The following is a 17,093-nucleotide window of genomic DNA, read 5'->3' on the forward strand; positions in this document are numbered from 1 at the left end:
TTGTGCCAAATATGTCCTTACTTTAGAAGTTACCTTGGGTTACCCATAGCCCTCTATTTTTCTAAGCTCCGTGTACCTATCCAGGAGTCTCTTAAAAGACCCTATCATATCCACCACCACCACTGTCGCCAGCAGCCCATTCCACACACTCACCACTCTCTGGGTAAAAAAAACTTACCCCTGACATCTCCTCTGTACCTACTTCCAAGCACCTTAAAACTGTGCCCTCTCGTGCTAGCATTTCAGCCCTGGGAAAAAGTCTCTGACTATCGACACGATCAATGCCTCTCATCATTTTGTACATCTTATGTTGTACTGTTATTCCCCTTGAAATAAATGTCAACATTGCATTTGCCTTCTTTACCATAGACTCAACCAGTAAATAAATCTCCTGGGAGTCTTACACAAGGACTCCTAAGTTCCTCTACACCTCTGATGTTAGAACCTTCTCCCCATTTAGATTATAGTCTGCACTATTGCTCCTTTTACCAGAATGCATTATCGTACATTTCCCAACATTGTATCCCATCTGCCACTTTTTTTGCCCATTCTTCTAATTTGTCTAAGTCCTGCTACAATCACATTGCTTCCTCAGCACTACTTACCACTCCAGTTATCTACGTATCATCTGCAAACTTTGCCACAAAGCCATCAATTCCATTATCTATATCATTGACAAGAAATGTGAAAAGCAGTGGACCCTATACTGATCCCTAAGGAACAGCACTAGTCACTGGCAGCCAACCAAAATAGGCCCCTTTTTATTCCCACTCACTGCTTCCTGCCTGTCAGCCATTCTGCTATCCATGCCAGTATTCTTCTTGTAACACCATAGGATTTTTTATTGTTAAGCAGCCTCATGTGTGCCACGTTATCAAATGCCTTCTAAAAACCCAAGTAAATGATACCCATTGCCTCTCCTTTGTCACTCTGTTTGTTACTTCTTCGAAGAACTCTAACAGATTTCTCGGGCAAGATTTCCCTTTACAGAAACCATGCTGACTTCGATTTATTTTATCATTAGTCTCCAAGTACCCTGAAACCTCATCCTTAATAATAGATTCCAGCACTTCCCCAACCACTGTTAGGCTAACTGGCCTATAATTTCCTTTCTTTTGCCTTCCTCCTTTAAGGAGTGGAGTGACATTTGCATTTTTCCATTCCTCCAAGACCATGCCAGAATCAAGTGATCCTTGAAAGACCATGACCAATGCATCCGTTATCTCCTCAGCAACCTTTCTCAGGACTTTGGGATGTAGTCCATCTGGCTCAGGTGACTTATCCACCTTAAGACCTTTGTGTTTGCCCTGAACTTTTTTCTTTGTAATAGCAATGACACTCACTCCTTCTCCCTGACACACACGGACCTCTGGTACACTGCAAATGTTTTCCGCAGTACTCATTAAGTTAATCTGCCATTTCTTTGTCCCTCATTACTACCTCACCAGCATCATTTTTCGGTGGTCCAATATTTTCCCAGGGCAGAAATGGCTACACAAGAGGGCACAGCTTTAAGATGCTTGGAAGTAGATACAAAGGAGATGTCAGGGGTTAAGATTTTTACCCAGAGAGTGGTGAGTGTGTGGAATGGGCTACTAGCAATGGCGGTGGAGGCAGATACAATAGGGCCTTTTAAGAGTCTCTTGGATGGGTACACGGAGCTTAGAGAAATAGAGGGCTATGGGTAACCCAAGGTAATTTCTAAAGTAAGTACATGTTCGGCACAGCATTGTGGGCCGAAGGGCCTGTATTGTGCTGTAGGTTTTCTATGTTTCTATGTTCTAACTCTCACTTCCCTTTTACTCTTTATGTAACTGAAAATACTTCTGTTTTATATGATTAGCTAGTCTGCCCCAACATTTCATCTTTTCCCTTCTTATAGCTTTTTTACTTGCTTTTTGTTGGATTTTAAAAGCTTCCCAATCATCCAACTTCCCACTCACTTTTGCTACCTTATAGCAAAAGCCCTTTCCTTGGCTTTTGTGCATTCCTCAACTTCCCTTGTCAGCCACATTCTTCTTCCCATCTCTGCTGTTCCCAATCTCCCACCAGCCTCCCTACCAGCTCTGCCACCTTCCATTGTTGACAGCATCTCCTCTCCTTTGGGGCAGTGGAGCACTGAGCCCCTAATCCCGGTGTCTGAGTGTTTACACCCATCTTCTGTTATTTACCAGGCTCGACTATCTCCCTGGTCCAAGGAATCGCCTGGATCCTGGTTCAGTGAATTCAAGCGGGGAAGGCTGGTGAGTTAACTGTTCAAATTCTGAATCTAGCACCTCCTGCACCTGTTAAGCTCTTGCGCTGCCCACTTATCCTTAGTTAATGTGTTCTGCCATTCCACATTAACCCTCTGTGTTCCACACAGCTGTCCTATGTGGATGCTCAAGGTGAAATCATTAACGAGGTGCAGATGACATTCCTGAAGTTGCTGAGTGCATCGGCACGACAGAACTTCAGCTACATCTGCCAGCAGTCCGTGGCCTGGCACGACGCATTGTCAGACAGCTATGATAAGGCACTGAGGTTCCTGGGCTCCAACGATGAGGAGATGTCACACGATAACAACCCTTATATCAAAGCCATCTCTGACAGCTGTAGTGTAAGTATTACAGTGTGTGTGTGTGTGTGTGTGTGTGTGTGTGTGAGATAGCTGTAGTTTACACCTCACTGTGAGTATGTGAAATGGCTGTAGTGTAAAAAATCACTGTGTATTTGCGATGGCTGTAGAGTTCTTCTCACTGCATGTCTGAGATAGCTATAGTGTATGTCTCACTGTGTAGAAACACAGAAAACCTACAGCACAATACAGGCCCTTCGGCCCACAAAGTTGTACTGAACACATCCATACCTTAGAAATAACTAGGCTTACCTATAGCCCTCTATATTACTAAACTCCATGTACCTATCTAACAGCCTCTTAAAAGACCCTATCGTATCCGCCTCCAGCACCGTTGCCGGCAGCCCATTCCACGCACTCACCACTCTCCGAGTAAAAAAACTTACCCCTGACATCTCCTCTGTACCTACTCCTCAGCACCTTAAACCTGTGTCCTCTTGTGGCAAACATTTTAGCCCTGGGAAAAATCCTGTAGTGAGGTGACCAGAACTGAGCACATACTCCAAGTGGGGCCTGACCAGGGTCCTATATAGCTGCAACATTACCTCTCGGCTCCTAAGTTTAATTCCACGATTGATGAAGGCCAATACACCATTCGCCTTCTTAACCACAGAGTCAACCTGAGCAGCTGCTTTGAGTATCCTACGGTCTCGGACCCCAATATCCTTCTGATCCTCCACACAGCCAAGGGTCTTACAAGTGATACTATATTCTACCATCATATTTGACCTACCAAAATGAACCACCTCACACTTATCTGGGTTGAACTCCATCTACCACTTCTCAGCCCAGTTTTTCATCCTATCAATATCCCGTTGTAACCTCTGACAGCCCTCCACACTATCCACAACACCTCCAACCCTTGTGTCATCAGCAAACTTACTAACCCATCCCTCCACTTCCTCATCCAGGTCAATTATAAAAATCACGAAGAGATAGGGTCCCAGAACAGATCCCGAGGCACTCCACTGGTGACCAACCTCCATGCAGAATATGACCTGTCTATGACCACTCTTTGCCTTCTGTGGGCAAGCCACTGCTGGATCCACAAAGCAATGTACCTTGGATCCTCTGCCTCCTTACTTTCTCAATAAGCCTTACATGGGGTACCTTATCAAATACCTTGCTGAAATCCATATACACTACATCTACTGCTCTTTCTTCCAATGTGTTTAGTCATATCCTCAAAAAATTGAATCAGGCTCGTAAGGCATGACCTGCCTTTGACAAAGCCATGCTGACTTTTCCTAATCATATTGTACCTCTCCAAATGTTCATAAGTACTGCCTCTCAGGATCTTCTCCATCAACTTACCAACCACTGAGGTAAGACTCACTGGTCTCTAATTTCCTGCGCTATCTCTACTCCCTTTCTTGAATAAAGGAACAACATCCGCAACCCTCCAATCTTCGGGAACCTCTCCCGTCTCCATTGATGATGCAAAGATCATCGCCAAAGGCTCAGCAATCTCTTCCCTTGCCTCCCACAGTAGCCTGAGGTACATTTCATCCGGTCCGGGCAACTTATCCAACTTGATGCTTTCCAAAAGTTCCAGCACAACCTCTTTCTTAATATCTACATGCTCAAGCTTTTCAGTCCGCTGTAAGTCATCACTACAATCACCAAGATCCTTTTCCGTAGTGAATACTGAAGTGAAGTATTCATTAAGTACCTCTGCTATTTCCTCTGGTTTCATACATACTTTCCCACTGTCATACTTGATAGGTCCTATTCTTTCACGTCTTATCCTCTTACTCTTCACGTACTTGTAGAGTGTCTTGGGGTTTTCCTTAATTCTGCCTGCCAAGGCCTTCTCATGGCCCCTTCTGGCTCTCCTAATTTCTTTCTTCAGCTCCTTCCTAGTAGCCTTATAATCTTCTCGATCTTTAACATTACCATATAACCATATAACAATTACAGCATGAAAACAGGCCATCTTGGCCCTTCTACTCCATGAACGCTTACTCTCACCTGGTCCCACTGACCCGCACTCAGCCCATAACCCTCCATTCCTTTCCTGTCCATATATCTATCCAATTTTACTTTAAATGACAATACCGAACCTGTCTCTACCACTTCCACTGGAAGCTCGTTCCACACAGCCACCACTTTCTGAGTAAAGAAATTCCTCCTCATGTTACGCTTAAACTTTTGCCCCCTAATTCTCAACTCATGTCCTCTTGTTCGAATCTCCCCTACTCTCAATGGAAAAAGCCTATCCACGTCAACTCTATCTATCCCCCTCATAGCTTTAAATACCTCTATCAAGTCCCCCCTCAACCTTCTACGCTCCAAAGAATAAAGACCTAACTTGTTCAATCTTTCCCTGTAACTTAGGTGCTAAAACCCAGGTAACATTCTAGTAAATCTTCTCTGTACTCTCTCTATTTTGTTGACATCTTTCCTATAATTTGGTGACCAAAACTGTACACAATACTCCAAATTCGGCCTTACCAATGCCTTGTACAATTTTAACATTACATCTCAATTCCTATACTCAATGCTCTGATTTATAAAGGCCAACATATCAAAAGCTTTCTTCACCACCCTATCCACATGAGATTCCACCTTCAGGAAACTATGCACCATTATTCCTAGATCACTCTGTTCTACTGCATTCTTCAATGCCCTACCATTCACCATGTATGTCATATTTGGATTATTCCTACCAAAATGTAGCACCTCACACTTATCAGCATTAAACTCCATCTGCCATCTTTCAGCCCACTCTTCTAACTGGCCTAAATCTCTCTGCACACTTTGAAAGCCTGCTTCATTATCCACAACGCCACCTACCTTAGTATCATCTGCATACTTACTAATCCAATTTACCACCCCATCATCCAGATCATTAATGTATATGACAAACAACATTGGACCCAGTACAGATCCCTGAGGCACACCACTAGTCACCAGCCTCCAACCTTTCAAACAGTTATCCACCACTGCTCTCTGGCATCTCCCATCCAGCCACTGTTGAATCCATTTTACTACTTCAATATTAATACCTAACGATTAAACCTTCCTAACTAAACTTCCGTGCAGAACCTTGTCAAAGGCCTTACTGAAATCCATATAGACAACATCCACTGCTTTACCCTCGTCAACTTTCCTCGTAACCTCTTCAAAAAATTCAATAAGATTTGTCAAACATGACCTTCCACGCACAAATCCATGCTGACTATTCCTAATCAGACCCTGTCTATCCAGATAATTATATATACCATCTCTAAGAATACTTTCTATTAATTTACCTACCACTGACGTCAAACTTACAGGCCTATAATTGCCAGGTTTACTCTTAGAACCCTTTTTAAACAATGGAACCACATGAGCAATACGCCAATCCTCCAGCACCATCCCCGTTTCTAATGACATTTGAAATATTTCTGTCAGAGCCCCTGCTATTTCTACACCAACTTCTCTCAAGGTCCTAGGGAATATCCTGTCAGGACCCAGAGATTTATCCACTTTTATATTCCTTAAAAGCGCCAGTACTTCCTCCTTGTTAATCGTCATAGTTTCCATAACTTCCCTACTTGTTTCCCTTACCTTACACAATTCAATATCCTTCTCTTTAGAGAATACCGAAGAAAAGAAATTGTTCAAAATCTGCCCCATCTCTTTTGGCTCCACACATAGCTGTCCACTCTGATTCTCTAAGGGACCAATTTTATCCCTCACTATCCTTTTGCTATTAGTATAACTGTAGAAACCCTTCGGATTTATTTTCACCTTACTTGCCAAAGCAACCTCGTATCTTCTTTTAGCTTTTCTAATTTCTTTCTTAAGATTCTTCTTACATTCTTTATATTCCTCAAGCACCTCATTTACTCCATGCTGCCTATATTTATTGTAGATATCTCTCTTTTTCCTAACCAAGTTTCCAATATCCCTTGAAAACCATGGCTCTCTCAAACTTTTAACCTTTCCTTTCAACCTAACAGGAACATAAAGATTCTGTACCCTCAAAATTTCACCTTTAAATGACCTCATTTCTTTGTTACATCCTTCCCATAAAACAAATTCTCCCAATCCACTCCTTCTAAATCCTTTCGCATCTCCTCAAAGTTAGCCTTTCTCCAATCAAAAATCTCAGCCCTGGGTCCAGTCCTATCCTTCTCCATAATTATATTGAAACTAATGGTATTGTGATCACTGGACCCAAAGTGCTCCCCAACACATACCTCCGTCACCTGACCTATTTCATTCCCTAACAGAAGATCCAACACTGCCCCTTCTCTAGTTGGTTCCTCTGTGTATTGCTGCAAAAAACTATCCTGCACACATTTTACAAACTCCAAACCATCCATCCCTTTTACAGTATGGGATTCCCAGTCTATGTCTGGAAAATTAAAATCTCCCACAATCACAACCCTGTGCTTACTACAAATATCTGCTATCTCCTTGCAAATTTGCCCCTCCAATTCTCGCTCCGCATTAGGTAGTCTATAATACACCCCTATAAGCATTACTACACTTTTCCGATTCCTCAATTCCACCCAAATAGTCTCCCTAGATGAGCTCGCTAATCTATCCTGCCAGAGCACCGCTGTAATATTTTCTCTGACAAGTAACGCAACACCTCCCCCTCTTGTCCCTCCGATTCTATCACACCTGAAGCTTTTACCTAGTTCTCTGAATCTTTTGTAAGGAGCTTCTCTTTTCTTCTTGACTAGATTTATTACAGCCTTCGTACACCACAGTTCCTGTACCCTACTATAACTTCCCTGTCTCATTGGAACGTACCTATACAGAGCTCTACACAAATATCCCCCGAATACATGCCACATTTCTTCTGTACTTTTCCCTGAAAACATCTGTTTCCAATTTAAGCCTCCAATTTCCTGCCTGATAGCCTCATAATTCCCCTTACTCCAATTAAACGCTTTTCTAACTTGTCTGTTCCTATCTCTCTCCAATGCTATTGTAAAGGAGACAGAATTATGATCACTATCTCCAAAATGCTCTCCCACTGCGAGATCTGACACCTGACCAGGTTCATTTCCCAATACTAAATCAAGTACAGCCTCTCCTCTTGTAGGCTTATCTACATACTTGTCAAGAAACCTTCCTGAACACACCTAGCAAACTCCACCCCATCTAAACCCCTCACTCTAGGGAGATGCCAATCGATATTTGGGAAATTAAAATCTCCCATCATGACAACCCTGTTATTATTACACCTTTCCAGGATCTATTTCCCTATCTGCTCCTCGATATCGCTGTTACTATTAGGTGGCCTATAAAAAACACCCAGTAAAGTTCCTGTTCCTGTTAGGAACCTCTACCCACAGAGTCTCCGTAGACAATCCCTCCATGGCGTCCACTTTTCTGCAGCCGTGACACTATCTTTGATCAACAGTGCCACACCCCACATCTTTTGCCTCCCTCCCTGTCCTTTCTGAAACATCTAAAACCTGGCACTTGAAGTAATCAACCCTGTCCCTCAGCCATCCAAGTCTCTGTAATGGCCACCACATCATATCTCCCAGTACTGATCCACGCTCTAAGCTCATCCGCTTTGTTCACAACACTCCTTGCATTAAAATAGACACATCTCAAGCCTTCGGTCTGAACAAGTCTGTTCTCTATCACCTGCCTATCGTCCCGCTTGCACTCTCTACAAGCTTTCTCTATTTGTGAGCTAACCTCCTTTTCCCCAGTCTCTTTAGTTCGGTTCCCACCCCCAACCATTCTACAGTAGCCTTAGCAAACCTTCCCGCCAGGATATTGGTCCCCTTGGGATTCAAGTGCAACCCGTCCTTTTTGTACAGGTCACACCTGCCCCAAAAGAGATCCCAATGATCCAGAAATCTGAATCCCTGCCCCCTGCTCCAATCCTTCAGCCATGCATTTATCTTCCACCTCATCCTATTCCTATTCTCACTGTTGCGTGGCACAGGCAGTAATCCCGATTTTACTACCTTTGCGGTCCTGTTTCTCAACTTCCTACCTAACTTAAAGTGAATGCTGACAGTCTGTGTTCAGTGTTCAGGTCCTTTTTTCAGGACCTCTTCCCTTTTCCTACCTACGTCATTCGTACCAATATGTACTACAAGCTCTAGCTCCCACTGCAGGATATCTTGGACGCGATCTGAAGCATCCTGGACCCTGGCACCCAGGAGGCAAACTACCATCCGAGTTTCTTTCCTGCATCCACAGAATTGCCTGTCTGAACCCCTAACTATAGAGTCCCCTATTACTACTGCCTTCCTCTTCCCTTCCCTATCCTTCTGAGCCACAGGGCCAGACTCTGTGCCAGAGGCACGGCCACTGCCGCTTCCCCCAGGTAGGCTGTCCCCCAACCAACAGTACTCAAACAGGAGTACTTTTTTTCAAGGGTTATAGCCACAGGGGTACTCTCTAACACCTGACTCTTCCCCTTCCCCCTCCTGACTGTGACCCACTTGTTTGTCTCCCGTGGCCCCAGTGTGACCACCTGCCTATCCAGTTCCCTAACTCGGTCCCTCAGGAGCTGCAGTTCGACACACCTGGTATAGGTATTGCTGTCCAGGAGGCTGGGTGATTCCAGGATCCCCCACATCTGACAATGAGTACAGAAAACTGGCCTCACACACATACTTCCTACCTTGCCTCGTCCTGTTACCACCTGAGCCCATTGAGTCAAAGCCCTACCACTCTGCTGCCTCTCACTCCTCTGTCCACTCTGACGCTGCCCATCAGCTCTCTTTAACCCGAGTAGTAAAAAAAAACTCCCTTTGCTCTGAAAAATCAGCAGTTCACTCACAGCTACCTTTCTCAGAATTCAGATCGCTGTGTGTGTGAGACTGCTGTAGTATACCATATAACAATTACAGCATGGAAACAGGCCATCTCGGCCCTTCTAGTCCGTGTCGAATGCTTACTTTCACCTAGCCTCACCTACCTGTACTCAGTCCACAACCCTCCATTCCTTTCCTGTCCATATACCAATCCAATTTTTTTTTAAATATATGTCTCACTGTATGTGTGAGATAGCTGTAGCGTACGTCTCACTGTGTGTGAGATATTCATAGTGTATGTCTCACAGTGTGGAACCCACACAGAAAAGAAGAGGGAAGTGATGCAGAGACCAAAGCTACAGTTAGTGAAGAAAAAAGTTAGAGTAGAGTGCATAAAAGTAAAAAGCAAAAATCGCAAAGGTCACTAGATTCATGAGTATAAGGGCACTTTATTCGAAACAAGGTTAATGAACTGTGGCACAGATCAGTTCCAAGGCATATGATTTCGTGGCCATTACAGAAACCTGGTTGCAAGGTGGAAATGACTGGGAATTAAATAACCAAGGGTATCAGGTAATATGGAAAGATAGTCAGGAAGGCAGAGGAGGTGGGGTGGTGCTCTTGATTAGGGATGAGATCAGGGCGATTGTGAGAGACAATATAAGATCTACAGAGCAGAATGCTGAGTCCACCTGGGTAGAGATTAAGAATAGTAGAGGGAAAATATCACTGGTGGGTGTTGTCTATAGGCCACCTATTAAAATTATTGCAGTGGCAGAGGCGATTAACCATGAAATAACTGAGGCTTGTAAGAATGGAAGGGCAGTTGTTATGGGGGATTTTAACTTCCACATAGATTGGGTGAATCAGGTTGGTCAAGGAAGTCTTGAGGAGGACTTCATAGAATGTATCTGTGATGGCTTTCTTGAGCAGCATATTAGTGAATCTACAAGGGAAAATACTATCTTAGATCTAGTTCTGTGCAATGAGACAGGTAAGATTAATGATCTTGTAGTCAGGGATCCTTTTGGAAAGAGTGATCAAAGTATAAATGAATTTCAAATTCAGATGGAGGATGAAATAGTCAGATCTAAAACTAGTGTATTATGCTTGAACAAGGGAGACTACAACGGGATGAGGGAGGAGTTGGCTAATGTGGATTGGGAGCACAGGCTATTTGGTAGGACAGTTGAGGAACAGTGGAATACTTTCAGAGGTTTTTCCAAAGTGCTCGACAAAAGTATATTCCAGTCGAAAGTAAGGACAGTAAGTGTGGGGAGAGCCAGCCTTGGATAACTAAGGAAATAAAAGATAGCATCAAATTAAAAGCTCATGTGTACAAAGTCGCAAAGAGTAGTGGGAGACTGGAGGACTGGGAAAACTTTAAAAAGCAACAGAGAACAACTAAACAAGAAATAAGGAAAGGGAAGATAGAGTATGGAAGTAAATTAGCACAAAATATAAAAACATATAGCAAAAGTTTTTATAAATATATAAAGCGAAAGAGGGTGGCTAAAGTCAATTTAAAGAACAAACACGAGGAAAACTGCAGATGCTGGAAATTCAAACAACACACACAAAATGCTGGTGGAACACAGCAGGCCAGGCAGCATCTATAAGGAGAAGCACTGTCGACGTTTCCGGACGAGACCCTTCGACAGTGCTTCTCCTTATAGATGCTGCCTGGCCTGCTGTGTTCCACCAGCATTTTGTGTGTGTTGGCTAAAGTCAATGTAGGTCCCTTGAAAGACGAGAAGGGGAAATTGATATTGGGTGATAAGGAAATGGCTGAGACATTGAACGACTATGTTGTGTCGGCCTTCACGGTGGAGAACACGTCTAATATGCCAAAGAAGGATGTTATGGACAAAATATGAGGTGAGGATCTCGATAAAATCACTGTCACTGAAGAGATACTGATGAACAAACGGGAGGGCCTGAAAGTAGATAAGCCCCTGGTCCTGATGGGATGCATCCCAGGGTGCTGAAGGAATTGGTGGAGGTTATAGTAGATGCACTGGTAATCATTTATCAAAACTCTAGACTCTGAGCAGGTCCCAGTGGACTGGAAGACAGCAAATGACACGCCACTTTTTAAAAAAGGATGTAGGCAAAAGACAGGCAACTGTAGGCCAGTTAGCTTAACATCTGTTGTCAGGAAAATGCTTGAAGCTGTCATTAAGGAAGAAATAGTGAAACATTTAGAAAGGAGTGGTTCCATTAGACAGACACAGCATGGATTCAGAAAGGGCAGGTCCTGTTTGACAAACTTACTGGAGTTCTTTGAGGACATAATAAGTGCAGTGAATAGAGGGGAACAGGTGGATGTCGTACACTTGGATTTCCAGAAGGCATTCAATAAGGTGCCACACAAGAGACCTATAAACAAGATTAGGATGCATGGAGTCAGAGGAACTGTATTGGCATGGATAGTGGATTGGTTAACCAATAGAAGGCAGAGAGTCGGTATAAATGGGTGTTTCTTCAGTTGGCAGTCAGTGGTGAGTGGGGTGCCGCAGGGGTCAATGCTAGGCCTGCAACTGTTTGCCATCTATATTGATGATTTGGAAGAGGGGACTGAGTGTAGTGTAGCAAAATTTGCTGATGACACTAAACTGAGTGGAAAAGCAAATTGTACAGAGGATGTGGAGAGTCTGCAGAGGGATATAGATAGGTTAAGTGAGGGGCCAAGGTCTGGCAGATGAAATACAATGTTGGTAAATGCGAGATCATCCACTTTGGAATGAATAATAGAAGAGCAGATTATTATTTAAATAGTGAAAGATTGCAGCATGCTATTGTGCAGAGGGACTTGGGAGTGCTTGTTCATGAATCACATAAAGTTCACTTGCAGGTACAACAAGTTATTAAGAAGGCAAATGGAATGTTGGCCTTCATTGCTAGAAGGATTGAGTTCAAGAGCAGGGAGGCCATGCTGTAACTATACAGGGTACTGGTGAGGCTGCACCTGGAGTACTGTGTGCAGTTCTGGTCTCCTTACTTAAGGAAGGATATACTGGCTTTGGAGGCAGTGCAGAGGAGGTTCACCAGGTTGATTCCAGAGATGAAGAGGTTAACCTATGAGAAGAGATTGAATCGCCTGGGACTATACTCTCTGGAGTTCAGAAGAATGAAGGGGGATCTTATAGAAAAATACGAAGCTTTGAAACATAGAAACATAGAAAATAGGTGCAGGAGTAGGCCATTCGGCCCTTCGAGCCTGCACCGCCACTCAGTATGATCCTGGCTGATCATCCAACTCAGAACCCTGTACCTGCTTTCTCTCCATACCCCCTGATCCCTTTAGCCACAAGGGCCATATCTAACTTCCTCTTAAATATAGCCAATGAACCAGCCTCAACTGTTTCCTGTAGCAGAGAATTCCACAGATTCACCACTCTCTGTGTGAAGAAGTTTTTCTTCATCTCGGTCCTAAAAGGCTTCCCCTTTATCCTTAAACTGTGACCCCTCGTTCTGGACTTCCCCAACATCGGAAACAATCTTCCTGCATCTAGCCTGTCCAATCCCTTTAGAATTTTATACGTTTCAATAAGATCCCCCCTCAATCTTCTAAATTCCAGTGAGTATAAGCCTAGTCGATCCAGTCTTTCTTCATATGAAAGTCTTGCCATCCCAGGAATCAATTTGGTGAACCTTCTCTGTACTCCCTCTATGGCAAGAATCTTCAGATTAGGGGACCAAAACTGCACACAATACTCTAGGTGTGGTCTCACCAAGGCCTTGTACAACTGCAGTAGAACCTCCCTGCTCCTGTACTCAAATCCTTTTGCTATGAATGCCAACATACTATTTGCCTTTTTCACCGCCTGCTGTACCTGCATGCCCACCTTCAATGACTGGTGTACAATGACACCCAGGTCTCGTTGCATCTCCCCTTTTCCTAATTGGTCACCGTTCAGATAATAATCTGTTTTCCTGTTCTTGCAACCAAAGTGGATAACCTCACATTTATCCACAATTAAATTGCATCTGCCATGAATTTGCCCACTCACCTAACCTATCCAAGTCACCCTGCATCCTCTTAGCATCCTCCTCACAGCTAACACCGCCGCCCAGTTTCGTGTCATCCGCAAACTTGGAGATGCTGCATTTAATTCCCTTGTCCAAATCATTAATATCTATTGTAAACAACTGGGGTCCCAGCACTGAGCCTTGCGGTACCCCATTAGTCATTGCCTGCCATTCTGAAAAGGTCCCGTTTACTCCCACTCTTTGCTTCCTGTCTGCCAACCAATTCTCTATCCACATCAATACCATACCCCCAATACCGTGTGCTTTAAGTTTGCACACGAATCTCCTGTGTGGGACCTTGTCAAAAGCCTTTTGAAAATCTAAATATACCACATCCACTGGTTCTCCCCTATCCACTCTACTGGTTACATCTTCAAAAAATTCTATAAGGTTCGTCAGACATGATTTTCCTTTCACAAATCCATGCTGACTTTGTCCGATGATTTCACCTCTTTCCAAATGTGCTGTTATCACATCTTTGATAACCGACTCTAGCATTTTCCCCACCACCGATGTCAGACTAACCGGTCTATAATTCCCTGGTTTCTCTCTCCCTCCTTTTTTAAAAAGTGGGATAGATGAGATAGAAGTAGGAAAGTTGTTCCCATTGGTAGGTGAGACTAGAACTAGGGGACATTGCCTCAAGATTCATGGAAGAAGATTTAGGATGAAGTTGAGGAGGAACTGTTTTTTCCAGAGAGTGGTGAATCTGTGGAATTCTCTGCCCAGGGAAGAAGTTGAGGCTTCCTCACTAAATATAATTAAGAAACAGTTAGATAGGTTTTTACATCGTAAGGGAATTCAGGGTTATGGGAAAAAGGCAGGTAGATGGAGCTGAGTTTACGGACAGGTCAGACATGATCTTATTGAATGGCGGGGCAGGCTCAATGGGCCGGATGGCCTACTCCTGCTCCTATTTCTTATGTTCTCATTGTGTGTGTGTGTGTGTGTGTGTGTGTGTGTGTGTGTGTGTGTGTGTGTGTGTGTGTGTGTGTGTGTGTGTGTGTGTGTGTGTGTGTGTGTGTGTGTGTGTGTGTGTTAGCTGTAGTGTATGTCTCACTATGTGTGTGAGATAGCAGCAGTGTACGTCTGTGTGTGAGATAGCTATAGTGTAAGAATCACTGTGTGTGTAATAGCTGTAGGGTACGTTTCACTGTGTGTTTGAGCTGGTTGTGGTATAAGAATCACGTGTGTGTGTGTATTTATTTATACATGCACAATTCCCATCCCCTTGGGTCAGTCCCACACCGAGGCACTGTGTACTGTCCCCACACTCATATTCCCCGGGTCTGCCCCACACCGGGGCACTGTGTACTGTCCCCACACTCATATTCCCCGGGTCTGCCCCACACCAGCACAGTGCACATGTTTCCAGTCTCTAAACTCCTGCTGGGTCAGACCCCAACCAAGACCACCATGCTAAGTTCCTGTCCCTGTTTCCTTCTGGGTCAGCCCCACACACCAGGAGTCCCATGCACAGTTCCTGTTTCTATGCACCCCCACCCCCGGATCAGCTCTATACTGGAAGCACTATATATACCGGTAAGTCCCAACTCTGTATCTCTCTAGGTCTGCGCCACACTGGTAGCACCGTGCACAGTTCCCATCTCGGTATCCCCTTGGGTCAGCCGAGACCAGAAGAACTGCGCATGTTTCCTGTCTCAGCACCTCTGCTGGTTCAGACCCACAGTGGTAGCACCATGCTCATTTCCCATCTCCATACCCCCTGCACGGTTTCCGTCTCCATAACCCTTGTTCAGACCCACTCCGGCAGAACCATGCATGGTACTATCTCCGTCCGCTCACCTGGGTCAGACCCACACCAGGGGAATCATGTCCAATTCCCATCACTGCTCCCCCCGGGTCAGACCCACACCAGCGGAACCATGTCCCAGCGGAACCATGTCCGATGCCCATCTCCATTCCCCCCGGGTCAGACCCACTCCAGGGGAACCATGTCCGATTCCCATCTCCATTCCCCCCTGGGTCAGACCCACTCCAGGGGAGCCATGTCCGATTCCCATCTCCATTCCCCCCTGGGTCAGACCCACTCCAGGGGAACCATGTCCGATTCCCATCTCCATACCCCCCTGGGTCAGACCCACTCCAGGGGAACCATGTCCGATTCCCATCTCCATACCCCCCTGGGTCAGACCCACTCCAGGGGAACCATGTCCGATTCCCATCTCCATTCCCCCCTGGGTCAGACCCACTCCAGGGGAACCATGTCCGATTCCCATCTCCATTCCCCCCTGGGTCAGACCCACTCCAGGGGAACCATGTCCGATTCCCATCTCCATTCCCCCCTGGGTCAGACCCACTCCAGGGGAACCATGTCCGATTCCCATCTCCATTCCCCACTGGGTCAGACCCACTCCAGGGGAACCATGTCCGATTCCCATCTCCATTCCCCACTGGGTCAGACCCACTCCAGGGGAACCATGTCCGATTCCCATCTCCATTCCCCACTGGGTCAGACCCACTCCAGGGGAACCATGTCCGATTCCCATCTCCATTCCCCCCTGGGTCAGACCCACTCCAGGGGAACCATGTCCGATTCCCATCTCCATTCCCCCCTGGGTCAGACCCACACCAGGAGAACCATGTCCGATTCCCATCTCCATTCCCCCCTGGGTCAGACCCACTCCAGGAGCATCATGGACAGTTCCAGTTGATGAATGCATTGTATATGAGGGTGGTAGTCTGCAGTGATACATTTAATTCCTCTCTTTTTGATTTCTCAGTTGAGAAAAGGTTTGGGCAAGACCGTACTTGAGATCAACACTCCCAAAGTGCAACAAGTACCCCTCATAGACTTTTTGGTGAGTGACTTTGGGAATCCGAACCAGAAGTTTGGGTTTGAAGTCGGTCCCGTCTGCTTCCTGGGTTAATGATGGAGACCAGACCGTGTAGAGCAATTGAACATCCAACTTTCTCAAGGCACCTGCAAGTTCAGCAGCTGGATGGAAATTCCTTCACTCTGTGTGCACACTATTACCGAGAGATTACTGAATGCCCTCGTGGGGCCCCAATCACATGACATAAACCTATGGGAGACACGCGTGGAGTGACCCCGTGCCGTGCCATTACCTCAGTGGAGTCATTGCTTCAGAGGAGTCTTGTGTAATCTCACAGCTGAGATGCTGAGAAGATGTATTTTATTGAACTGTAATTATTCTTTTTGTAAATTATCTCTCATCTTTCAGAACTTGCAAGTGTCTCTCTCTCTTTGGCTTCCCGTTTTACAATAACTTTTTGTAAAATTAATTAAAAATATATGGTGTAAACAAAAAAATTGAAAATAAAGTGTTAGCGTCTTGTGAGTGAGCTGCTTCTTTTGCACTGTTGAAAGCTGGGGATTAGCCTATAAGACATAGGAGCAGAATTAGCCCATCAAGTCAGCTCCACCATTCCATCATGGCTGATCTCAGATCCCACTCACCCCCATTCACCTGCCCACTCACCATATCCTTCGATGCCCTGACCAATCAGGAAATAATCAATTTCCGTCTTAAATATACCCATGGACTCAGCCTCTATCGCAGTCTGTGGCAGAGCATTCTACAGAATCAGTACCTTCTGGCTAAAAAAAATCCTCCTTCCTTCTGTTCCAAAAGGTCACCCCACAATTTTGAGGCTGTGCCCTCTAGTTCTGGATACCCCCACCCGAGGAAACATCCTCTCCACATCCACCCTATAGCCCTTTCAGCTTTGGGGTA

General features: G+C 45.0%; 1 protein-coding gene across 2 annotated transcripts in view; it reads left to right on the top strand.

Moving 5' to 3' along the window:
* col11a1a (collagen, type XI, alpha 1a) overlaps window positions 1-16,697 on the top strand; it is a 386,832-nt gene extending 370,135 nt beyond the window's left edge. For both annotated transcript variants that reach the window (XM_073062463.1, XM_073062464.1), the window contains 3 exons: window positions 2,175-2,243; window positions 2,366-2,599; window positions 16,119-16,697. In XM_073062463.1, coding sequence (XP_072918564.1) covers window positions 2,175-2,243; window positions 2,366-2,599; window positions 16,119-16,265 — 450 coding nt within the window. In that variant the 3' untranslated portion in view covers window positions 16,266-16,697. The remainder of the gene's footprint in view (window positions 1-2,174; window positions 2,244-2,365; window positions 2,600-16,118) is intronic.
* The last annotated feature ends 396 nt before the right edge of the window (window positions 16,698-17,093 follow it).

Source organism: Hemitrygon akajei, chromosome 12, assembly GCF_048418815.1.
Source record: "Hemitrygon akajei chromosome 12, sHemAka1.3, whole genome shotgun sequence".
NCBI lineage: Eukaryota > Metazoa > Chordata > Chondrichthyes > Myliobatiformes > Dasyatidae > Hemitrygon > Hemitrygon akajei.